At 32.0% G+C, this 27,887-nt stretch overlaps 1 protein-coding gene across 3 annotated transcripts in view; it reads left to right on the forward strand.

Annotated features, from left to right (window-relative positions):
- Nucleotides 1-27,887, forward strand: part of cmpy (crimpy) — a 513,475-nt gene that overhangs the window by 94,290 nt on the left and 391,298 nt on the right. For all 3 annotated transcript variants that reach the window (XM_085945190.1, XM_085945189.1, XM_085945191.1), the window contains exon 2: nucleotides 22,061-22,448. In XM_085945190.1, the coding sequence (XP_085801316.1) occupies nucleotides 22,213-22,448 (236 nt within the window). In that variant the 5' untranslated portion in view covers nucleotides 22,061-22,212. The remainder of the gene's footprint in view (nucleotides 1-22,060; nucleotides 22,449-27,887) is intronic.

The raw sequence follows: 27,887 nt of genomic DNA on the forward strand, positions 1-27,887 counted from the left end.
GAGATATAAAAAAAAACATATTCTTTCTTATCAGACCAAACTTTTTTGATCATCACCAATTCTATAAATAATTTATACTTTACATATTAATTTCTTTAAATAATAATTATATATGTACATATATATTAATACTATCGACCGAAGGTACTTGATGGAATTTGAATTTAAATTTTAATAGATGTATGTTTTGTATTATTCCATTTGATTCGTTTTTTGCGACCCAAGTTTCGCCTTTCGGTATCTTCAGGCGCTGTGTACACTCACCAAAGGCAAACGCACACTGACAACGAATACTCTTAACTCGAAGATGCCGAAAGGCGAAACCCGTGTCGCAAAAAACGACTCAAGTGAAATAGTACAAATCTTAAATCCATTATAATATGTACATATATTTTATATATTTATTATGTATATTTGATATTATTAAGTATTATCTTTAAATAAACTTTATGTGAGTGTCCACTAAGCCCTTAGGTCTTACTCCGAACCAATTTTATCATGATGCTGCGAAGGATTTTTGAGTTTATAAACCTCAAGCATTTCGCCGTATCCCCCACTTAACAAAACCGACAAAATAATACATACACTCCAAGAAGGGAAGAGCATTGCTGAAATTCTCTCCACGTGAAATAACGAATAGGCTTTTGTGGGTCTATGGGAATGTTTTATGTCGAACATAAAACGAACAACAGATGTCAGAAACTGGGGATAGGGGGGCTACAGCCCCCGGAACACTTGCAAAACCGCTTCGTACGGCATTTTTCAAATGACTGCCAACGTAAAATGTTGGGACGCGCTTATTGTGGGTTCGTGTATTCATTCCTTAGGAGCTTTGCGCTCCACGTAAGTGGATGCCAAAGTTTCTGCACGTAGGGGGATGCGTCGTTATTTCTTTCGCGTTATTTGAAAATCCCCGTTAAGTTTCTTGGTTTATTCGATAGGGAAACTTGGATTCCCTGCTTGGCTACCTTGCGTATCACTTAGAGAGCAGAAGTCGAAAAAATATATTTAAAAAAAAAAAACACTAAATCTTCTTCCAAAGCCGATGCAGCTTTAATACTCCACCATCCCTTTACTCTATCTGCAGTAGACTAATCCTACACTCCAAGAAGCTTCTGTCAAGTCGTGATTAAACGCAACTGGTGCGTTGCCCACCAGGTGGCCATTAGATATAATTAGCATGTCATTTAAATGTAGTAATTAAATATTAACTAAAAGGTCCGCAGGGAATGGGTTGTAAGGATTATCTTTGCAAGTCTTAATTCTATTGTACCCCCCTCGAGTAGAATGTACCGCACCTCAATTATTGAGTTGTTATTACCTGATACATACCCGTAAATTTGTACAAATGAAGTTACCTATGAGTTGTTGTATCGGAAATAATTAGCTGTATAGTATTGAGATCAAATTCGTGTTTAAATAAAATACATAATAAAATCAAAACTTATCATTTCTAAGTGATCATAAAAAGTAATTTTGTTTTGTATTTTGTTACATAAGTTAAATATAATACGTTTGCTTTGGCTGAAAAATAATCAGTGGCTTCCCATCGGGGTAGGCAGGTCATGCGTTGCTTATGAGCGTCACATTAAAAAACGATTACAATCATTTCAAAATTTGAAAATTTTCAAACAGCGAACGTACTGAAACCTTTATTTTTTTTAAAAGAAATCACAAGTAGGCCTTCAAACCTTTAGTGTCTGAAACCTCAACATACATAAAACCACCGCTGTCTGAGTGGAGTTTTCGTAGAAATGCTCTTAGTATACATGGTATGTACGTATTTTTTTTTTAATTGTTGTATTTGTTTTTTAAGATAATAAAATGGAAAGTTTTGCACCTAACAGTATTGCTTACAATTTAAGAGTTAAAGGTAAAGAAGATGGCATTTTAAGTTTGCATAGCGGCAGCACTTTGTCTTGGACTGTCACTGACAATAATAATGCGAAAGTATGGTAGATCATTGCTAGTTTTGATAGGGGATATTAGATCACAGCCAACTTAAAGTTGGACACGCCTACTATTAGTTATGAGACAACCATAATAAGCATAAAAATGATCCAATTGGTTTCAGGATCGATTTGTGTAGGTACTTGCAGTAGCAATCATACCACTCAGCATTAAGAAACAAAACAATAGAGCGATAATATTTGTCAGCATTTCCTCAATCATAACTAGATCAGTGGTGTCTGTTTTCATTAGTCAAGCAACAATATCTCTTGTAATATATGTCCGGGATCTGTATAAATTGGAAGCACAATGCATGAATCCTTACTAAACTCATTGAATCAAAAACGAGTTTTTCACTCAACATAGTTAACCATCATTCCACTCGAATCAAGTCTCTCAGTTCATTATTATAATCAATCCCTTGATTACACCAATCTCACCAGTACACAATTGCCCGCGATTATAATCTCACGTTATCATCCGTACTATTGTATTCAGTGTATTCTTGTAACGACCAATAAACACAATTTCAAGCAAGATAAGCTTTATCTCGACTTCATAATCCACTTCCAAAGTGGTGACCCCGACGTGATTATGGCGTGAAACGGCGACGAAAAGCCAAATAATTAATCTGTATGTACATACATAATTTTGAAAGACACTTTCTGAGAAAATATATTAAAACCAAAAGAAAAAACCTTTTAAAAAAAGAAACCCACCCCTGCAGGGAATCGAACCCTGCATCTCCTGTGTTTACGCTCCGTCCATTGCATTTACCTCTATGCTACGAGGCAACGTATTAATTGCGACAAATTTTAACTATTGGCCTTTTTAATACCTACTCATCAGCGTTCTTCTAAATCAAAAGGCCAATAGTTAAAATTTGTCGCAATTAGTACGTCGCCTTGTAGCATAGAGGTAAATGCAACGGATGGGGCGTAAACCCAGGAGATGCAGGGCTCGATTTCCTGCCGGGGTGGCTTACTTTTTTCAAAAAGATTTTTTCTATTGGTTATAATATATTTTCTCAGAAAGTGTTTTTTTAAATTATGTATGTTCAATAATCAGAATGGTGCAGTCTTAAATCTTGTGAGTTATTCGTTGAATAAAAGAAATAGTTAATTATAAATTATTAGCAAGTTCATCATAAAAAATATTGCAGAAATCCACGAAGTTGGTTAGTAATTGAAGTAATAGGTATCTACTTTGATTTAATAAAACAAAAACCGATTGCCAAAGTAGCTTGATTTAGAAGAACGCTGATGAGCAGGTATTAAAAAGGCCAATAGTTAAAATTTGTCACAATTAGTACGTTGCCTTATAGCATAGAGGTAAATGCAACGGACGGGGCGTAAGCCCAGGAGATGCAGGGTTCGATCCCTGCCGGGGTGGCTTACTTTTTTCAAAAAGATTTTTTCTATTGGTTATAATATATTTTCTCAGAAAGTGTTTTTCAAAATTATGTATGTTCAATAATCGGAATGGTACATTCTTAAATCTTGTGAATTATTCGTTGAATAAAAGAAATAGTTAATTATAATCTGTATGTATTTATCGAATCTACTAGACTTCGTGTAATCAAGTATTAAAACGGCACTTATGGCGTTCGTTATAGACAGGGTGTAACAATTTAGAACCGTTGATCGTAATGATGCTAATCATATGGGCTTGGCATCCAAGATCAAATCACATAATATATTTTTGATTGCTTCGATTTTATAGCTGCCAGCCTACTGTGAGCAATATACCTCGGACAGGCTTTGAAATACGTTTTATGACAATCCAAGATATTATCTCGAGTTTTCGTTTATAGCGGGGCTATGCCTCTCTTTGAAAACCTCATATTAAAGATTTTATGCGTGCTTGTCAAAATTATACGACTTTTTAATAACACTAGAAAACCATTCACATTTTCTTGGACATGAAATAAGATAGCATATCGCAGACATTCTGGCAATATGTCCAGGGGCGGATTTACCAATGTTCTGAATACGCGTTAGTGTAAGCTCTTGTGTCGTCAAGAGCCCCCAAATAAAAAACTAGAAAAAATCTTTTAAAAATACGAAAAACTATTACAATATTATAGTACTCTTTATTTCAAAGAATAAACGCAGTATAAAATCATTGGGTACTGTTCGGTTATGAGGAATACAGCGAAAAACACATTTTTAAAATAGCCGATATACTGGATTATTTGTTAGGTTAACTTAACCAAACCTAACCTAAGCTAACCCAAACTAACAAATAATCCAGTATATCGGGTATTTTCAAAATGTGTTATTCGCTGTATTCCTCATAACCGAACAGTACCAATCATTGTTTTCAGGAAATGGTTATGTATTAATGCAGTTAGAATTAGCTTCTTCTCCCAAAACATTTTGTTAATGAAAATGGTTTTTCCAAGTATTAAAAAAAATGCACTGTATTTAGACTAAGAGGGATGATTATACCAACAGAGGCACCTAGCGGAAAAATACGAAGCTTAGAATTTGTGATTTTTTTTTGATAATTCACAATTTCAACTTACTGTATTAATTAATAAATATGTATCTGAAAACATTAAAAAGATTTTTTTTTTAAGTTAAAGATGAACTTACAATTGTAAAAAAATCTGAATTTGTTATATATTTATGTCAACAGTTACGTTATGGTCATATTTATTATTAAAATTTAGTTTATTAAGATTTCAATTTTTCCTCGTACAGATTTTTGACTAATTCATAGTTTTAATATTTTTTATATTTATTTAAAAAAACATCGATTTTTATAAAAATATAAATATGTATAACTTGAAATCCTTTTTATTTATATCAAATCGAGCTTCAATATTGGGACCATTCCTAAATAAGATTTATTTGTCTTTATCATTTATTTTTATTTATCTTGCATTTTAATGAGATATATCTTTTTGCCATATCAACTTTTTTCACATTTGGTCAGATGCAGATATCTTTTAACGTTACTTTGTGACCAATTAAATTACAGCTGTATTATTTTACTACATCAAAGAATGAACAATTAAATTAAAAAAAACTGCAGTTATAACCGTCTGCCATCTCAGTGCCTACCGACCTATCCATCGTGCAACTGATTTTTTTTAATAGCAAAATTAAAGTAATGTTAACAACCACTTCTTGAAAAAAAAGTGTCAATATAACCCCTACTCTGTGGTAGATCATGTAGAATAAATGATGTTTCTGCATCGCCGATTAAACTCTAGGATAACTGGTTGACGGAAATGACTGTGACCTAACCTTACCTAACCTAACCTTACCGTAAATGTCGTACGTAAATATAATAATACGATACATTTAACAAGGAAAACTGCCAACGTTAATTATTATTATTTGTATAATAGTATAATAATATGATTAATTAATTGAAGGTAATTTAGTTACAAATAATTGAATAAATAAGTTTTAGTTAAAAGGAAAATGATAAATTTTCCTTTAAAACTTGGGAAATTTCGCAACTCTGGTACCGAACATAGATAAATTCTTTTATTTCTTACTTGTCATAAGAGATCTCTGAAACTATTGATAAGAATTAAGTTCTCCTCTTTGTTTCTTCACTTGCTTTTCATCTGCTTCCGCAACGCAAAGGTTTAGATATTTAAATATTAATAAAACTCCACGCGATATCGAACACACACTGAATATCGGGTACGGGAAATGTAAAAGATGTAGAAATAAATGCGGGAGGCGGATTTTAGTTCCAGAAACGGCCGTGGTGACGTAGAGATTTTTTGGTTTAAACGAATATGTAAGTCATTTTTACTTCCGAGAATAATGTTACTAAAGTATGTGTTTTTTTTTTAAGAATTATTAATAACCATGTCCTTGATTTTTCGTACTAGGTAGTTGTAAGTAATTTTGAACAATCACAAATACCCAGGCTTTGAGAAAAACACATAAATGTTTTTGTCATGACCGGGAATCGAACCCAGAACTCTCGGGTGGAAGGCCAGCGCCTTACCCACTGCACCACGAGAGCCGCCTACTAAAGTATGGTTACATTATTCAGTCATGAGAGCCATCCCCTTCCCTAAACTGTCTTATGATAGAAATAAAAATTAAGGGATAACCTACGTGAACTAGACATTTTACATGTTCATGAATACATTATTAAAAAATCATAAGCATTTTTGATATTAAGAGTTGATCTTTAAATGCCACCACGTAAAATATGTAATGGGCTTGCAATAGGAGATAGGTAAGCATCGCCATTTTCCTGCGAATGAAAAAAAACAGTGAGTCAGAAGAAAATATTCAATTCAAGAGTATTTTAGTATGAACTGGTTACTCTTTTCCATGAATTGGACCGCCATAGAAAATAGACTCGTTTGTATGGTTATTTGATATTTTATTGAACGATATATAACTATAATATATTATATAATATTGTGGTAGCATTGGCCAATAAAATGGTAAGCTTTGATATTATTCTGAATAAATAAATAAAAGCAAAATAAAGCAAAGAATATTTTTCAATAGGGCAGTCGCTCATGCAGTAGAGCATAAATGAAAGAAATCACATAACAAAAATAGAGATGTTATTATTTGACCATCTTTTTCTTTGCCTCGTGTCGGTTTTATGATCCGGTACTAATGCTACACAGTCACTTATTTCTTCCGCCGTACATTTTATCATTCCGCTGTTCAATACGGAAGAAAAGTTATTGGAAATATAATAAATAATTCATTTTGAATTATCTGAATTATTCAACGTCGGCAGTCTGCGGCATGTCACTTTATTATAGCTACACAGACTTACAGTCCATACGGTTATATGCGACTTGTGATTTTCTTCGATATACAGGGTGGTGAATATGTCATCGCTTTGTTGGAAGTTACCGCAATGTCGATTTTAAACATCGTATTTACTACATTAATTAATCTACCGCTGCAGAAACAGTGGATGAGTTTGTATATCTGGAATCGATCAATAGTGGAAAAAGTGAATGTGAAGCAGGAATAAAAAGACAGATTGTCTAAAATGGAATAACATGGTTTCAATTTCAATTGTCACGAAAATTATGCTTGTGTAACCATTAGAAATATAGGATGAAAATAAACCATATCCTCTGGGAATATTCTTAAATGAGTACGGAAAGAAAATAGCTCCTGAAGTTATTTCAACTACATCTTAGGCGCCAGCTAGACGCTCATGCTTTACCACAAGTTTACATGCGCAAACCGGTTTGTATCGGGAAGTCCGAGTGTATGGACGGGAAAACTGTAGCTCGCGCAAACCGAAAAGCGCTGTAAGTGTTCCGTATTTTTTGCACAAACTATACCACGCGGGCAAGTCGCTGGCACTTTAGGCACATCAGACCGTCAGTACTGGTTGCCACAAAAATACCAATTTTATTGCATTTATTAAATTTGTGGCTTCATCTTTTTACTTAGACTGTTCGGCAGTTTTTTATTGCTTTTGATATTTATAATTTTCAATTTCGCTTCTATGTGATCCTCTTTTCTATGACAATTTTAACTTCACGTCATATAAATTCAGTCAAAGTATACTTAACTACATGTTGACCCCAGTCTTAGATGATTGCTTATCATGATTAGATGATTATCAGGCAATAATGCTTCGATTAACGAACCAGTTAATCATCCAGAGAAGATTCTATCTGAAGAGAGAGTTTATCCAGAGGGATATATCTAAGGCATAAAGCCCACCAAAAAAGCGCTCGATGCGCTCACTACTGAGTAAGCCCCCTCCCACCCGCGCATTATCCTTCACCTATGTAATAAGGGGCCCAAGAAGCACAAAATAATTATTATTATCAGCGTCTCTCATAACAAAGCAATAAAAATATTATATTATTTCGGGGCTTGTAATTAATATTCACGATGACATTATTCTACCAGCGAAATATTGGACACGCAATAAAATTAAACAATGAGTTCTCTAAATAATGGCTTCTCGCCAGTCAATCGACGACGCTTCCAGAGCGTGATTTTGCTCGCCGCGTTCAATGAATGGACTACGTTGTATTTTCGTTCATTCGTATCGCCGAGAAGCCAAAAAACGATGACTCATGGGGCGGGCGCGCATAATGCGTCGTCAAATCCAGTGTGCGCTGGCGTATTTGATTACGCTGTATTTTCGATGATTAATGCGCCACTTGTGAAATTTTGCGCGAGAGCCCCACTTGCTGCGTTAAGTGGGCTTTTCGCCTAAGACGCATTCTGCAGTGCTTTGGCCATAGTATTTAGCGCAAACCAGATAGCCTGGAGAGATCGGTGGTTTTGGATAGCATACAAGAAAATTGAAGAGGAAAAGCGTCTGCGCACTGGAGGAATCACTAAGTGAAGATGCTTACTGGGGCAGCCTCAACTCAAAAAGCCCTAACTCTGAAGTATAGAGAGTCATAGTCGCTCAGAAGACGACTGCATTTTTAAAAATCTAATTAATACTTAGATAGGTTTTTCTTATTTCTCCGTTAGACTCTTCTTTTCACACACATACATAACTATTGGCTTTACGGTCACGTTATAGGTACATTTGTTAATTGGTAACGGAAGTGGAAAATGGTGTTTAAAATATAATCTTTTTTTTATTATTTGAAGAGTAAAGTTATGAAGCACAGTAGTGTAAAATTTATTATCATAATATCGTGCGGAAATTTTCACAATTTTAATTCAAATGAATTCATATAGTGAGGAAAGAAGCAATAAAATAACATTCATTAATTTATTTATTCAAAAAACCACACATTGAGCACATAATAAAGTCTTAATTTAAGACGGTCACAATATGACATTTAGAATAAAAGGTACAGGTAAATAAACTTAGTAGAGAAAAAACAAAGCAAAACATAATATTATAGCAAAAGAAACAAAATTAAAAAAAAAAAAAACAACAATAGTTCAAGAAAAATACAAATTGAACTGTAGTGTTGGATGTGTGGATTATCACTTTGGGAGTCGTCGATGTGTCGTAGGTTATGGTGTTGAGGATGATGATGATGGAGAAGTCGAAGATGTAAGCAGGACCGAGTTTTATTAGGCGTAACGGTTAGCGCAATAGTATGTTATAGCAGTTATGTTACAATACTAAACTTATGATAGGTACGGATCCAAGGTCCGCATCTCGGTACAATCAGATGTTGGGCGAAGCGATATAGAGACTGCGATGGTAACAGACTAGAAACGTATATTCGAGTGACATTTTGATAAATCATTGTTCGTAATTTATACAGTCGAAAGTAATATCTAAACATTATATTCTAGTATATAATTATATTGAACGAGTCAGCGGTTTAAATACGAGTAGCTGTGAATTTTATTTATTATTACAGTCATAATATAATATGATACTATGGGAATGGATATTAGACTAATTTTCCACTGCGATACCGTATTTAATATCGCCAATCAATCTGCTGACACAAGTAAATAGTTGTTTACCGAAATATAAGTTGCTGGAAATTTATTATTGCAGTCGAATAATTTGATACATTAGAAATAGACATTTGATCAATAATATACTGACAGCTACAAAACTATTAAATAGAATTTTAAAAACAAAGCACATATTGTATCGCTAAAAATGTCTACATCTCTATGGAGTGTATTGACTAGCCGCACAGCCCTCGCTTGGTGCCTGGTGAGCCTGACATGAGGAAAAAGTTTTCACCCCAAATAGGTCATGCTGTGACCACACATGTAATTGGCGGGTGCATAAAAATTCAAATTTTTCCAGAATATCTGGATTGAAAACTATACCACGTGAGAGCAGGGAAAAATTCTTTAAGAGTATAAGTGATACGAGCTTCAAGAGAATGAAAGGTGGCATGCCCTGAAGAAAGTTAGTCAGAAAATACTTTTGTTTGAGAGACTGCCAAAATAAAAAAAATCTACATACATTAAAATAAAGATGTCGAAGTAATTTCTTCTGAACACGCTCTAAAAAAAGCTTACAGAAAACCACATAAGTATGTAATGGGTATGTCATTAAGCAAACACCTAATATTTAGATATTGAAAATCCAAGAAGAAAAATTCATGAGACACAGTTACATCCCACATTTGCACCACCCTATATATACTCTGCACTCTGGTCTTACTTTATGACACTTTTATTATATTACTTATGTTATTATACTCTTGAAAATTGTTATGAGTACTTTCAAAATGTTTTAGGTATAAAATAAAACAAAAGAAACATAAAGACACGCATTTGGAGCTGTATTACACTTCGATGTATGCTTTTTTAGATTCTACTACGTCTGGGTACGAAGAAACATAGTATTCCCTTATCTAAGTGATTGATATTCACACAACGTGTTTGTGACGGTATAATATGCCACCATCATTTTTTCTCAGGTTGTCTTTGACTCCTTCTACGTATCAGATTATTATTATCGACTGTCTTTTAAGTCTAAAAATATTCACGAATATTATGAGTAGGGATTGCAATACCGGTATATTCATATAGGAAAACCTGATAACTGGAGAAGTGTGGCGAGAGACCGGAGTGAGTGCAGAGCGGTTATGGAGGAGGCCAAATTCCACCCCGGGATGTAGCGCCGTGAAAGATTGCAATACCGGTATCCCAGTATTTTTCGACACAATACCGATTTTAAAAATCAGATGATGCTGTTATATTCCGTATTGAAAGTGGACATACAATGTATTAATTAACGTAAAATGTTAACCACGACGGTTTTTTTGTCGGGTTACGCGATGTCTGGTTTACTTCCGTTACCCTTCAATACCCTTGGAGACTAGCAATGGTACGTGCTATAAAATATTAATATGTTAAAAAGATTTATATATATATTGAACATACATAATTTTGAAAACACTTCTGAGAAAATGTATTATAACCAATAGAAAAACTTTTTGAAAAAATTAAGACACTTCGCAAGAATCGAACCTACATCTCTTGGGTTTCGCGCCCGTGCATATTGTACACAATACTAAATGCGCCGTACCTAATTGCAACAATTTTTAGCTAATTGCTCTTATAATACTCTCTAAAGCGATTTCTAATACTTCTGTTTTTTCCATATATTTCACGAATACCGGTATTCAATATTATAAAATACCTAAATACCGGTATTAGTATTTTTATTCGGTATTCAATTCCCTAATTATAAGTGAGAGACTTGCTCAGCTCATACCACTCTAAGTATTGTCAAGACGTGTTTCTGCTAAATATAAAAATAACTGTTGACATAAAGATTGCTATAGGGCTATTCTAACATATTTTAAAAATTCATACGAGTATTGTGGAGATAATTTTCAAAAGAGATTAACTCAAACAGAACTCGCCAAATTAAACATCATAATATCGTTTTAAAAAAACTCTAAATGTGGAACTAATTTTCGATAGCAGACAAATCCAGCCGGCTTATTATCAAACACTATCAACTCCATTTCAGTCAACTCACAGTATTGCAAATTGAAATTCTATCTTACTAAATATCAACGTTTTAGGAAGGAGGAACGAAAATATCTCATTTTCTCACTTTGCCAAAAAGGGGAATTGACCAAATTTAAAAATTTCCTCTTGATATAATATGCTATGACATATTCTGAGAGTTAATTATGCCGGAATATATCAGGTACGACGTTCTTTAATGCGTTTCCGGATGACCATGCTACCTGCATACAGAAATTTTGGAAATAATACTAATATTATGACACCAGCTGTACCACACAGTGCATCAAACCAGAGTTGGCATATTAAATGCCCACTACTTGTAAAATGTCACTGATTACTGAAAATATTTTTTTTGCAAAGGCAATGCATTTTTGTGCAATGTAAAATATGGTAAAAAGTAATATACGAGTATTATAAGCGCCATATATAATACAACAACAAAACTAATCGATATAAATAATGTATACATAATTTTATTCTTGTTCTTTTTTAAGGGGGGACATGCTCGTCGAAGGTCAAAATTGAGTTTTTATTGTATATTCAAACCATGATCCTGGACACTCCTTAAACGTTGTAGATGATCTATTTATATAATTTTGAAGCCTTATTATCATTTATAGTTATTTTAAACATTTGATGACTGCATGAAGTTTGTCATTTTATGGCTACGGCCGTATGTTGTAGCTTAACCACTAGGGAATGACAAAAGAAATGGCGTATTTCAAAAAAACACTACCTTATTCTTAGGTCAATAATTCTTATAAAGCAATCATTATTCATAAGATTTTTATCACACTTGAATGGTCAAAGACATAGTTTATAATAAATATCTTTAGAATCATCTTCAAATGTGTTAATCTTGCCGATTTTTTGAATAATAAAATGCCTAATTCTTGTCAAATTTGGGATCACAGAGATTATCAAAATAATTTTTTATCGTGAATATTTTACAAAAATTATCTCGTAATAAATTATACTAATGGTTTTATAAATGCGTTTAAAAATTAATAAATGTAAAAAATCTTAACACCACTGCACAGTTTTGTACCGAAATATGACTATATTCTAAAACATTAGAGCGAGAGGTTTAAAAGAATACTATTTTATGTAACAAAAATACTTTATGCAGTCATCAAATGTTTAAAATAACTATAAAGGATAATAAGGCTTCAAAATTATATAAATAGATTATCTACAACGTTTAAGGAGTGTCCAGGATCATGGTTTGAAAATACAATAAAAACTCAATTTTGACCTTCGACGAGCATGTCCCCCCAAACGTCAAATTGACGTCATCATATTAAAATAAATAATTACAAAATAAAAAGAACTTTTTAAATACAACGTTTTTAAATTTTCTGTTGAATTATTATGCTCAATATGCTCAAACTTGTACTTGATATGAAATAAATAAAAAAACAAACAAACAAAATAATATAGAATAGTAGAATACTGAAATGTCATTTTGATATTTGATTTTGATTTCCACAGTAACGCACGTATATATTAATAATTTAGTTGCGAGGACCATCCCCTTAGCAACCAATAATAGTATTTTACTTTTTACGGATTTCTTCCGAAATAACTTTTCATACAAAACAGAATTAATTGAAAATGAATTCAATTCTACTTAAAGATGGCTAAAAGTATTAAAAGAATGCATTGGCATCGTGTTCTGATATATTCTAAAAGTTTAAAATGTCTAGCTAGTCGGAAAGTTAGTTAAAAATCGATTGCAAGATTTGTACTAGATAAACAACCACCGGACAAACAAGAATACGAGCTAAGAAATACGTGGTAAAATACCCGTGGCAAGCTTTAAATATAGAATTGACCCAAGCAATATCCATGTTATTTTGGATCAAGAAACGTGTTGTTAGTTGTAATTTTTGCCCTGCTGGATAAGTACGTATCAACAAAAAGCTCAGCACTGAGAGGAATAGAATTACCTTACAATGGCCTTAATACAGCAGTGAATATAGTTTAGTATAGTTTATGAAAATGAGTATGATAATTATTAATTCACAACTTTTATTATACTTTACATATTAATTTTTCTAAAACAGTTAATACACTACAATCAATTACAATTCATAACAAGAATTTCTTACGGTAATGAGTTCACCGTTTAGAGTTCATTGAAAATAACGCGATAAAGGCACTCATTAAACATTTTCACTCTGATGGATTTTCAAAGACCGCATATTATCAGAGCGGCAAGCCGAGGAAAATCAATTATTGATTATTCAAAACGAGCCAAAAATGCCACGTCGAAAGCGAAGAATTCGAGGAATTTTCGGGAGTTACGCCTGGACAATATGTAGACTTAGTAGATATTATTATTATGTACATGTCCTTGTCTTTTGTATTCTGGCAAATCCATATAATATTTTAATGTCCATATCAAAATATATTCAGTTACCTACCACATACTTGTATCTGGAAATTTGTACGTAAACAGTTCACCGCAGGACACTTATTCGTGCGCCGCAGTACGTGAAACATAAGTTCGTGTAACATTTAATCAAATAACGAGTTATTCGTTGAACATTTCACCATGTAGTATATTTGATGTTCATGAGATGTTCAACGAAGAACTCGTCATTTGATAAAATGTTATATGAACTCATGTTTCACGTACTGTGGCGCACGAATAAGTGTCCCACGATGAACTGCATACATACAACTTACATGTAACCGAGGCCTTATGGAGGCCATGGCCAAAGTATACAGCCTTCCAGCGCGTGATAGTATCTATACATTATTTTTCGGCGGCTACATAATATAGTATATGAAGATGCTGCAATTCTTCGCTTAAGAATCCCTGTGGTTAGTTCACTGTATTATTCCGGGTAGCAAACGACAAAGTAAAAATATCCTTGATAGTGACGAATTTCCATTTAAGAATGGGACAAAAAGTTTAATAATAAATCTGCTAATATTAATTACCAAAATCAGTTTAAAACAAATGTTTGACATATTAAACCATAGCATTTTATAAGAAATAATGCTTATTTAAAAAGGGGTAAATTTATCCGACATGCAATTCGTGAATAATAAACATATCACGATGCGTGCCAATTAAACTTTTGTTTATCTTTATATCAATATGAAGTGTTGGTTAACATGACTGTTTCTAAAATATTTAATTCCTACTCTTTAAAATCATTTGTACGTGTCATGTAATGTAATATAATATTATTATGAACATATAATTCAGTAGCTACCCTTAGCGAACTCAAAAACTTTTACACAAAGAGGCCTCCTTGCCTCAAGGACGACTACTAATCTCATGCTTCTTCAACTGTGAAAATGTATGAAATATAAAAAAAAGAAAAGTTTTTGGTTGGCGTAACACGTTTTCATTGAGAATGACCGAAACCTTCAAAACCACATGGGACGTGAAATATTTACTACGCCTAGTAATATTATTTTAGAATATTTAATTGACTTTTTTTATAAGTACAGCAGCTATCAATAATATATAATCCTTTAAACTACCCAGCATGTTTATTAATTTTGATAAGTGAACATACATAATTTTGAAAAACAATTCTGAAAAAATATATTTATACCAAGGCCTGAACAAAAACGATGCATGAGTGCGAGTGAGAAAGTATTCGACACCCTTACCATCTCTGCGACACGCGCTAGAGTAAGATAAAAGGTCTACATATCTGTGAGCTAGTTTCTAAAAGTATCGCCATCAAATCGGGGCGAAACGCTTCACATAGCGTCGATAACTTGCGAGCTCGAGTTGCTAAAATTGATATTTTTTGTGTTAAACATAAAATCAATGGTAAATATTTTTAATTAATTAAGTAGAAAAGATGGTTCTGTGTGTTGTCTTAAAATATGGTAGCCGTACTGATAAGCAAGAAGATAGTATTACGTTTCATAGGTAAGTTGATACATGTTCGTGATAATTTATTTGTATTTTATTATATATTTTAATATCAGTGACCTAGTGTTTCTTTAAAATAACTTAAATTATGGATATCTTTACCTAATGGTTGCATTTTGACCGCTTAAAAATACTATATAACGTAAAAAAATAGAAAATTGTATTTTAATTCTGAGCGTCTAGTGCGAGCACTTTGGGCGAGCCCACAAACCAAACGCAATGACGCGGCTTCATTTAGCAATGCAACGGGTGGCGTCTAGATGTATCTATAGTCTAAGATTATAACCAATAGAAAAAATCTTTTTGGAAAAAGTAAGACACCCGGCAGAAATCGAACCTGCATCTCTTCGTCCGCGCATTATCCACTATGCTACGAGGTGACATACTAATTGCGACAAACTTTCTATAATACATAATTTTTAAACTTTCACGACCCGATTAAAATAAACGATTTTTCATATTTACGTTTATACATTTAGGTTTAATACGTCTCCTCCGTACACAGCCAGTATATCGCTCTCTTTTACACATTGTTTTTCATATGTTACAGATAATTCAAGCAAAATATTTATAAAGGTCATATATATTAATATACATACATAAAAATTTACACAAAGATGGGAACAGTTTCAGTGTGTCAACGTATAATATCGTAGTGTTACTGCTAAAAGTTGATAAGTCGGTAATTTAGGTATTTAGAGTTAACGACAGATTATGTGTCTATATATTTTAAATATGTATGTTAGAAAAAATATTAAAAGTCATCCGATATATTATAGAACATACACATAAAGCACGAAGAGGTTTGAATTACGCCCACTTTTAGAAGGCATGTCAAACATCAAACTCCAATTACTCCATAACATAATTTCGAGACCTACCAACTTTTGGCAATATATATATATATATATATATTTATGACTACCAATTCAACTTTAGTAAAAATTGTGTAGAATTTTCCAATTTCGGATTTTTTTGATTGGATATATTTTTACAAAATTGCTAAACTTGTTTAGATACTAATATAAAATAACAAAATAAACCCTTTGGTGTTGAAATTCGCAATCGAGTTTAGCAGGGGTGGTTTCACCCGTATGAGAAATAATTTTCCGGTTGAAAGGATATCTAATTTATTTACATTTCACTAGAGTGAAGTCGCCCCACAAAACGTCTTTGTTTTGAAACGACATCACGTGGGCATCCAGAAGGCCTGGCATGGCTTTTAACTAACCATGATAGCATGAAAATAATATGCAGACGAGAATATGGCAAGGCATGGTAGACCGTAATATCATATCGAATTATTTACTTATTTAAACATCCTCTAGAAGAATTAATAAGAAACAAATTCAAATAAAAGCATTTTTTCGAAACAACATCTTTATAAACGATCAAAACGTCACAAAATATAATTAATACATATAATCTTCAAAAGTGACCTCCCACTGTTCTTTAAGTGTAAATTGTGAAATGTATCGCTGAGTTTCAAAACCCGCTCATACAGTGGTACACAAGTTGAATTAAACGACCACAAGGATTCCCTAAATCCCGTTAGATAGTCCGATTAAGTTATGTCGATATACGTAGCAGTGAAGAACAAGGGACCGAAAAAAATCAAAAGAGCTAAAGGAGGCCTTCATTCAGTTGTAAATCTACCCCAACTGATGCCGCTTATTTATCTTATGTTGCAATTTTATTGTCAAATTTAAAAAGAAAATGCGGACTAACTAACATCGTAAGAATTTTTGTTGTAGTATCCATATTAAATAATTAAAATCATGAATATTGGCTCTACGTCTAATTGAAGATATGACATAAAAGAGTAAATGTTACCGTACATAAGTTATCATCCTATTAAAATACTGGTAAAAGGTGTGAATCTTTTAAAGTTAATTGACTAATTTAGACCCAGTTCCATTTTTGTTTGACATCCGCGCTTTTTAACATAATGCCCATCTTTCCATTGAAATCAGCCAATATAGGTACTTCACATTTGTATACGTACCAGAAAAAAGATCGTTCAGCATTCGAAATGTAACTTCTGAGGCAAGAGAACGTGTTATAATCTCGACCATCTTTCAATAAGCTAAACACCAATTCAATAACTGTATATAGTTATTATTATATAAAAAATGTGCTTTATCGAATGTATTGATTAGTATCAAAATAAATATTAATGGTTATAAATATTAAAAAATGAAAAACATTATATTATTGTGACTAATTATTTCATCCTAACCGTAAACTACAACAACCTAACATGTGACACAATGTTACCTATTTAAAAAAATGTAGATTACACGTAAAGAGCTTTAAGTTTAATTCAGATATGAACTCATATCTCGTTTTTCTTCCATGCTGTTCATCTTTAAACAGATTAACAATTCTAAATGAACTAAGTTAACCCTACGCTACCGTTATTGTTCTCCAAATAAGGTCCATTATATAATTTTGTATGAAACAGTATTCTCAATTCGCAGCTTGCCCAAATAAGTTTGCTGTTGTGTGTTTATAATATTTATTCGCAAAATTCCTGAAACAATACGTTATTATTTAAGATTATTCAAGAAGCGTACGCAGTTCAGTTTACATAACCACCTAGTTATTTTGGCCTTGTATTTTTAAGGAATTGTTTTCGTTTATCATTTTCTATACTGACTTACATTGTTTTGCTTCTTATATTGTAATAAAAGCTTATTTCATTAACAAGCTGTTGTTCCAGTTATAAAATTTCTTTTAATAAGCAGTAAAATATTATATTTAACTATCGTTAGCACCCAAGTTTTTTTAGGGGTTTTCCTATTTGTTTGTGTATTTTTAACGTTCTATATTACTTCACAACAAAAAAGTGACTTTATAGGTTCTGGTTGTTGCGTTTGTTTTAGTAGATTACATTTTTCTCAAAGATAATCTCTCGGTTTTTAATACCGATAATCTTGTATGAAAAATAAGTCAGCATGTAAAATCAAAAAATCATTTAACTATCGATTGCTTCATTTAGCATTAGCGTTTTTATTACAGGCAATGACAAAGCAATCGGCTTTTTCATGCTTGCTCATCAAAACACCTCGTAGTCGTTAGACACTGGGGTCAGCTGGTTTCTCAATCATAACCTAGTCAACAGTGACTAGTATTATTTATTAACCTACCTATATAAACGGTGACTCGTGTAAGGTATTGATTGTTTTTTTTTTATATAAATAGTGAAGTACGATTGGTAAGAGCCAGTCATCCTCACTTTATCGTAACCGTCATCGTAACTTAGTAGTTGTAACTTTCTGTACTCTCCACCAAGACAATAAACATCTACATCCGTCTCTACTATTGCTGTCTTTTTCACTTCATTAAAAGTGACCATGCAGTGAGCATTCATTACGTGAGTTTTTTTTTTGTCGCACTGTACATTAGTATGTGTTATTATGGTGAAGGCAAGACAAATCGATAATTGAAGCCTCTTGAATCTTTATGTCTATTTTTTACCTGACAGCAAACTACTTTACATTTTCGAAATTTTAAAGACTGAAAAGTGCACGGCCCTTTTGACCAGTTCTAATTTCAAAAAACACTATTTTTAAGTCAAATGATGATTTAGCAGGTGAACAAAATAAATGAAAATAGCATTACTGTCATTAATACTACGCACTGAAAAAATAGTTAGAATTCAAATTATGCCTGCATATTATTATGCTGCTGTGGTTACTAAAAACAATGGGGAAGGAACATTTGGTAAAACATGTCAAAAATTTATTTGAATGTTATTGGATGATTTTTTTTATTAATTGTAGCAAAATTCTTAACCTTCGCAACATAATTTCCGTGATAATGGTAAACAAATAACGAAGGGATTACGTAGAGGCATGTTCCTAAGTTATAGATGCTGGCATAAAATTCCTAATAATCAACATGAATTTCAATATACATCATTTGAAAACTCTCAGAGAAATATAATATAAACACTAGAAAAAATCTTTTTGAAAAAAAGACGACGCTTAGCTGGATTCGTACCCGCGCCTATGGGATTCGCGTCAATGTACTCAACTAAGCTATGTGCGTCCTATCTACTTGTGATGATATTAAATAGTAATTTTTACAATACTCTCAGAAGCGCTTTTTACATTGCGTATTTTTAAGTACTTATTAATATTACCCTAATAAAATTACTAAACGGTGTCGGGATCTCTTCAAATTTTAGTTATAACGTACTCGCACTTGCTAATAATTTAATAAACTATTCTTTTATACAACGAATAATAATTCAGGTGTTCGATGCAGGTTTAGTTTGTAGATGAGTCGGGGGGGTTCTGCATTCGCGACATTTCAATGAAAAAGTTGTGATTGCTACTCTTATATAATACATGTAACCATATTTAACCAACAAAATATTGAATGATGTACATTAGGAAAATTTTGAAAAAGGTGGGGGGGATAAGAGGAAGTATTCGAAAAATAGCGACCCGGCACTATTTTATTTAACACTACATTACTGTTTATCGTGTGGACATATCTGTAAAGACTCAGTAATAGCAAATTCGTGAATACTTAACACACAATAATTATACGTATATCGCTTATAACTACGTAATTCTCGGATATTTAGAACGAGTTGGAAACCCTCATAACAAAACACAGCATTTTGTTGCCCTGATACTGGTTTCGAGAATAATATGGCAAAAATAAACTTTGTATCATACTACACTCCCAAATCTTTGGCCTGAGTAACTTTGTCAAAAGCAACTATACGATACGTAACAATGGGGACATTAGCGTTATTATATTCCATCCATACAATGGCGAAAGTTTGACCGTATCCTTTGAATCCATTTTGAAGACTGAATTGAGATCAAATTTAGATTTGGGTTATCAAATAAGACCACAGCGACCGGAAGAGAGACCATCATCACGCTGACGATGGAAGACCAGCCAGATTTCGCAAGCTTAACTACAGTACAACATGAACTTAAAGATTTCACACACACAATCATACACACGTTTTTATACACGCACACTCTAATCTCAGAACATGTCACACATCATGTCGGGGTCACCATTTTGGAGATAATATGAAATAATACTTTAATAAAGATGTGAACGCGAAGATAAATATCGCGAGGTAATTATGTATAGATAAAATTGTTATGATCAAAAGAATTATTGTGATAACGGATGTACTATGTCGAGTGACGAACTTGTGGCAGCACGTCTCGTGACGGACTCGATGAGTTGAATGAAGATTCATTGATTGTTCTTCCTATTTATATTTATGCAGTGCATATATTATCATATATATTGTCGTAATTATCTATCAAAACCTACACTACTATTCTAGTTATTTTTGAGGAAACGATGATAATTATTTTTGCTGTTTTTTTTTTAATAACAAAACCTACATTTTAAAGTGTGTCACTAATTTAACGCATATTAGCATATCGCTATATATATATATATATATATATATATATATTTTCCAAGTTGCTCTAAAGCTAATTAATGGCCATTCAGTTTAAGTTCTTGTGTTAACTGTATTTTATATGCTTTCAAATGTAAACTTTTATGAAGGATAGTCCATGTAGTGCCAACAATGACGTGTAATTGATTGTTCTGGATTTTCACGTACACTTTGGATTCGCAACATCGATATTTTCAGCAGTTTGTTTACTTTTATGACGAGTCAGATGCTTAACATCACAAAAATTTAAACTCTGTAGGTCGATTATTTTGATCATAATTTTCATATAATGCCCGAAACGTAATTCGAATAGATTCATTATTGTTTTCATATTTTTAAACAAATTGTATACCCTGCTCAACTGTGTATCTTTTCATAATAATTTATCAAACAATACTGAACAGAATTGACAATTTTGGTGGGAATCATAAAAAAGGCTGCTATGATGTTTTAAAAATCTATTGTACTAATTTTATAACCGTATACCTATATAATTTTCTTAACTCTCAGAAATATCTCCTACTTGGCCCGTGTTTGCTCATATGTTAATGCATATAGACATCACGCGGTATTTGAAAGTCTTCTTCTGTCCTCGCAAGCTTCCATGACTTACCAGCATTCCGTAGCTCCGTCATATATACCATGTGGATGGTATTTAGCGACCTTACAGAACGCCGTAATCTTGAAAGAAAGATAGCTCACGTAATCCGTTATTAACTCAAAATATTTAAATTATCGACTTATTAACTTTTGGCAGTAACCTCATGAGTTTGTGGTAGTATTAACAGATTCTGTCAATACTTACACAAACTAATACTAAACAAAATGATTCTTATGGTATGCGTCGATAATAATAGTTAGAGACATTGATACAATAAAATGTATAATTTATAGTATTATGTGATGATTATTGCGTCAGATATTATTAGAATTAAACTTGTACGATAATCATATATATGTAATACAAATTTCAATAACAAAATGGCCAGAATAGCGTTATCGACAGCGTATGCACTTGGTAATCGGAATGTATATGACCTTGATTGATTTCGACAACTGCATTTGATTTTTAATTCGTCTGTCGAGTAAATCAAGACAACTGGCAATCTTTTGTCACATATAAACAGGATTCAGTATCACAGAATTTTTTTAGTACTGCGTATGATTTTTTTTACTTCAAACTCAAAATGAAAATTCGATATTGATAGTTTAATGGATTAGAGTTATTAATTTTAAAGTAGAATATGCTAATTCAAATAAAACTCGGTCCAATTTATTTTTAAAGATTTTCTCATATTTTTTAATTACCATTATATTTTATATTAAAAATGAGTCTTAATATGCTTTTTCTCTTTATTTCAGAATCGAAAAGTTGCAGTGGCAGAGTAATTTTAAAATATAAAACTATAAAAACTTATTTGAAAAATAAAATGATTCTTCTATCTTGGTTTTAGTGTAAAGATGATTTTGTTACTATAACAAGAGAAAGTAATTATATACAAATGTGAAAGACAATGATAGAAATTAGAGATAAAGTCATTAAGTGCCGCAGAATATACTGTGGCCCTCTGGGAAGTCATAGAATGAAGAGTAGCAGTGCAGTGCTTTTGTGCATCATGGTGTTGGTGGTCCTGGTGAGCCATCCATCAGGAGTCCAAGGTTGGGACTGTGTCTGCAATCCTCGAGAGTGCGAGGCTCTGGAACCGAGCGGCTGTCCAGGGATGGGAGTCATAGTCTGGGATCCATGCAGGTAATGTTAAAATTATATTTAATTTAGATTTTTTTATATTGTCTACAATCGCGAAAAATTAATTATCTTTGCCACAGACCACAATTTTGACGGCAATTTTTTATGCAAAAACACAAAGTCCTCAGAATGTTTTCAATTATTATTACAAAGATTGATACTGATGTAAATATAGATTATAACAAAATATTTAACATTTTTACCACGTTTTTATTAGCTCGTATTCTTGTTTGTCCGGTACAGATGTGTACTTGTGTGTCCAGTACAAATGTTTTCTTGTTTGTCCAAGATTTGTATTGGACGATTGAAGATTTTTAACTAACTTCCCGACTAGCTAGACATTTAAAACTTTTAGAATATATCAGAACACGACGACAATGCATTGTTTTATTACTTTTGGCCATATTTAAGCAGAATTGAATTCATTTTCAGGTAATTCTGTGTTGTATGTTTCGGAAAAAATTCGTTGAAAGTAATATTTACTACTTACTATTATTGGTTGCTAAGGAGGTCCTAGCAACTAAATTATTAATATATACCTACGTGCGTCACTATGGAAATCAATATGAAATGTCAAAATGACATTTCAGTATTCTATAATATTTATTCAGTATTTCTATCAAGTACAAAAAAAAGTATTTAATAATAAATAGAATTGTCGAGTTTATATGATTCAACAGAAAATTTAAAAACGTTGTAATATAAAAAGATCTTTTTATCTTGTAATTATTTCGTTTATGCAGTGTTTTTCAGTGATTTCTAATAAAACCATTTTAATAAATGTATATGACAGATACATGGTATATGGTAAGAGGGGCACTTTTAAACAATTTTCTAACTTTATTCCATAGTTTGTTTTTTTTTCAAAATATTATTCTACTTCGTTTTGTAAGATAAATAGTATAAAATATAATTATTTAGAAAGATTTCTGTTATTATTTACCTTTCACACTATTTTGATTACGAACCGAAATTCTCGGCAAATAAAACGCTATAGAATCGCTATTACTACGCTGGATTGCTGCTCGCTTTTGAACACGTTCATAAGTCGCCACAGTGATTACAGCGGCGACATGTGATATTCGCACAGGCCGCGAATAGTTAGATTTTCTGTAGAAAGAAGGCTTTATTTGACAATTTCTTATATATATTCCTAAAAATAAAAATATTACATTTTGATCATGAGCATTTTATACACGTATAACCTTTATAGATGGCGGAACCTGAGGTGAGATTATAATATCAGATTGCTTTAAGATATTTTTAGAAGAGATTTCTTTGAAAAATAAAATCTTTGACAATCGCAAAGTAAACAGTCCGTGACTGAAATTTTACAAAAGCTTACATTTTTTTTATTTTACAATGTTATGCTCAAGCATCGAAGTATAAATTGATCACAAATTCGCGTCACTTCCTTCAATCTAGCTCAACGTCCCACGCTTCTTGCTATTCCAATATAACACTTAACTCCAAAATCATGTCAACTGTAATAAAAATGCTATGATATTATATTGTATGTATTTATTATGAATTGACACTTCAACGGGTATGTTAATTGGATAACCTGCTTAAGTTGTCATGGTGACATTAGCGATAGCGTGCATGCTCAGTGCACAAGTACGACCTCACCCAAAGCAAAACGAGTTTGAACTTTGGATAAAACATGGGGTACCACTACCTTTTAGATAATTGAAGATAACCATTGTGCACACATATTAATTCATCCATAAAAGCACTTTACGGTTATCTCGAATTTCAGATATACATATAACGAAATGATGTTATTGTATGCTATGAAGCAATGTGTCCGCACACATATTTTTATCCCCCGCACAGTCCTCACACAAAAATATTGTAAAAGAAAGTTTCCTTTGCCAGATTTTAGTTTTCCTCGAATTCACGAAACCATCACATGCACAATAATTATTTGACTAATTTATCGGAAGGCGAACGTCAAGTGCGACTAACGCGAGCACGCAAGTGAAATTTTACGTCGAGCGGGATCACTATATCCGTCCCATTTTATCGCATGTCAAAGTATACGAAAAGAAGATATGTATTTTACTGTTTATCAATGACCACCTAATAAATGTCCTATAAATACACCTCCAAGAGAAGAGATGTGAAAAACATATTATCATTAAATAGCAGCGATATAAATAATTTAACCACGATTTTACCGTTTAGTATTTAACATATTTTATCAACGAATACTTTTTTTTTCTATATTTACTATTTTTTTTTTCACTATACATAATAAAATACAATTAAATTACTGAAATTATTAATTCCTTAAAAATGTTAGTTTTAATGAAAAATTGTATATGTGTTTATGGGGGGGGGGGGGGTATAAATTTACCGCACCGGGTCACTTCGCTACTGCTCAGATGCGTTGCTGATCCGCACAATATATAAATATTTTATTATTAACTACTAACTACAATATAAAAATTAGTGTGAACGTTGCTATGAAGTTATGTAGTTGGAATAGATTTGCTGCAACGCGTAGATAGGTTTTAGGACGAAAGAATCCGTGAAGCAATCACAATAATTATGCAGAATGTCGTACTTTCTAGTAGCATTTGGATCTTAAACCTTAAAATTCAAAAAATATTGATTGGTTACTGAAACACACATATTGAAAAAATCTAGAAAAAAATCGGCAGAATGGGAAAGGCGACTAAGTGCTGTGCTGTTATTGATTCTTCTAAGACTTATACACAATATTTGTAATAACAATACCACATAACTTAATGTGTTACATAATTATTTATTCTACCAATTATTTAAAAGCCTAGGAATATCTTACAGTTTTATACTTTGAGTCAATGTATTGGTATAATTAACATGATTTATACATGGTATCAGGAGTTATCCAAATAAGTAATAAAAAAGTTTGATTTTTAGAATAAGTGAATCGAAGAAATATTTGAAAGGAAGTTGCTTAGTTATGGACACGGAAATTTTTTATTTTAAAATTCTATACAATATAATACATAATTTCAAATATTGTTAAATAATAATTTTTAATTATATTATACTATTAGGCATTTCTTAGAAAGAATAGTCCGCCAAAGGTTAAAAAAATATTGAAAGACAACTTCGTATTTTTTTAAGCTAAAAATAGCATTTTGGGTTTTAATTCAAATTTTATAACGTCTCATAATTAATGAGAAATAGATCAGTAAAACTTTCTTCAAATAAAACTTGAAAAATAATTTAAAAGTTTGCATTATGCTTAGAATAATATAGTGATTCAAAAAACTTTTAGAAGTTTATGATATTGTTAAGTCTGAAAATAGCGGTCAAAACAAAGATGTCGAAATAAATCTTCTCTATAGAGTATACCTGAGTAAAGTTTTACTAATATTAATGATTAAATGTACTGCAAGTCATTTATCATTGCAGATTTATTTGTAGTAAACTTGATATTATTATCGCAAACATCAGTTTATTCTGTAGATTATTTGATGTAGAAATTGAATTTATGATAGGTAATGTTGTTTTAATAATATTGCATTACACAATAGTTTCGATCATTTATACCAAGAAACGTCTTTGACTTGTACCAAAACCAAATCATTTACGCCATATTCAATATTATAGTAGCCAAATACTTCGAAGTCCAAACCATCATTCGGAATTCATACAAATAATTACGAAAATTGCAAATGTCATAGTATTAATGTACATACAATATGATAATCAAAAAATGTATGACTGTTGTCTGTATAAACTAGGGAAAACAGAGTAAATAGAAAACGCATTACCTTCAAATTTAATGAAGTGTAACAATTGTTAGGCTTTTTGCGGTTTCTGTTACCTTAAATTACTCCATTGTGTCATTGTGCTGAAGCCAAATCTGCCAAGAGATTAAAAAATAAAAAAAAATAACTATTTGAATTTCATTACACCAGCTCAGGGATTCAAACTTGTTTCATATAGGACAAGAAGCGAGCGTTCCTGCTTAAGAGCATACTTCAGTGAAACGGCAAATAATTTTCAACTATAGGTGCGACGAAATTTTGGACTCACTGGCAATCGGAAAGCGAACGTCGAGCTGTGAACATGTCAATTTGTTTCGTGATGGCGATGGGGGTATTAATTCTTAAATCGTGTAAAGATGACTAAAAAACGTTACCCATTTACTTGAAAAAGAAAACATGTCAATGAATATATTATTATTGTTACTGATAGAACAATAAACAGGACATTAAATGGACGCATGTTGGATTTATATGACAAATTATATTTCGTTCGGCACGCGTCATTTCCACAATCCGCGCATCGCCTAGCCACGATCTTTTTAGACCATGACCAAGAATATTCATAGTAACATATTATTTCGCCAACAACTGAACGCTCGCAGTTGATAATGCAGCACTCCATAGAAAAGTTTTACTTAGATCGCATTTTAATTGAGTCGCGTCACAGAAGTCAATCAGTAAATTTAATATAAATTAAAAACAGATCTGACTTTTAATTAATTCTGATATAACATTTCAAAAACGTAAACTTATAACAAAACAGTTACAAATTGGTGAAATTTACGGAATCCAATCCCGAGCCAAAATTCTGATCCCGGGATTGGCATTTTTTTCCATTGTTAATATGAAATTTTTATATTCACAAATAACATTGATAAAATTGCTCAAAAATAAATCTAGTATAATTTATACTATTTAAGACATTTATTGTTAATATTGTGGACGTACAATTTTAATTTATTCGTAATATAAATAATAATGTGAATTTAATATGAGATTGCTGTTTCTGATAGTAAAGACTTAATGAATGGGTTAGCGAGATTTAAAGTAGTAAAGCAAATCATGGTGTATGGCCTTTCCGCTTCATAAATCTAATTAGTCATAATTGAAAAAAATCAATCCCGAAAGTTTCGGAATTATGTTTATCAATCCCGGGATTCATAAGTATCGAAAATAGCTCGGAATCCCTAGTGACATTGGAGTCTTCATATATAACAAATTTTATATAAGTAATATTTATTCACAAAAGAAAAATCGATTTTGGTATTAAAACTACAGACTTACTCTTCCCTGTATCTAATTAATTATTCTCCAAATAACCATTCCCGAAAATAACACCGGACAGGTAAAGCGGGTGTCTATTTTTAATTATAATTCATAAAAAAAATACTAAGACGCTTTGAAGTTTTAATTAGATTTTTATCTTGTTATTCCGGAGTACTTACGTTCATAATTTGATTACAAATTTTGGAAACAACATTTTTTCTATATAGATTCTCCCTTTTATAGAATAAGTTCGTGAATTCGTTGTACTTTTAATATTATGTACTTGTAACATCGAAAAAGCATTTCCGAACACGCTTATGTTGGGGAAATAATCTCATATTTACCTAAAGTGAAACCATATTACATTTTTTTGGATATGCAAACATTTTCACTCGGAATTTCGGCGTAT

The sequence above is a fragment of the Rhyacophila brunnea genome, unplaced genomic scaffold, assembly GCF_057557595.1.
Source record: "Rhyacophila brunnea isolate RB1 unplaced genomic scaffold, BYU_Rbru_1.0 scaffold_18, whole genome shotgun sequence".
Lineage (NCBI taxonomy): Eukaryota > Metazoa > Arthropoda > Insecta > Trichoptera > Rhyacophilidae > Rhyacophila > Rhyacophila brunnea.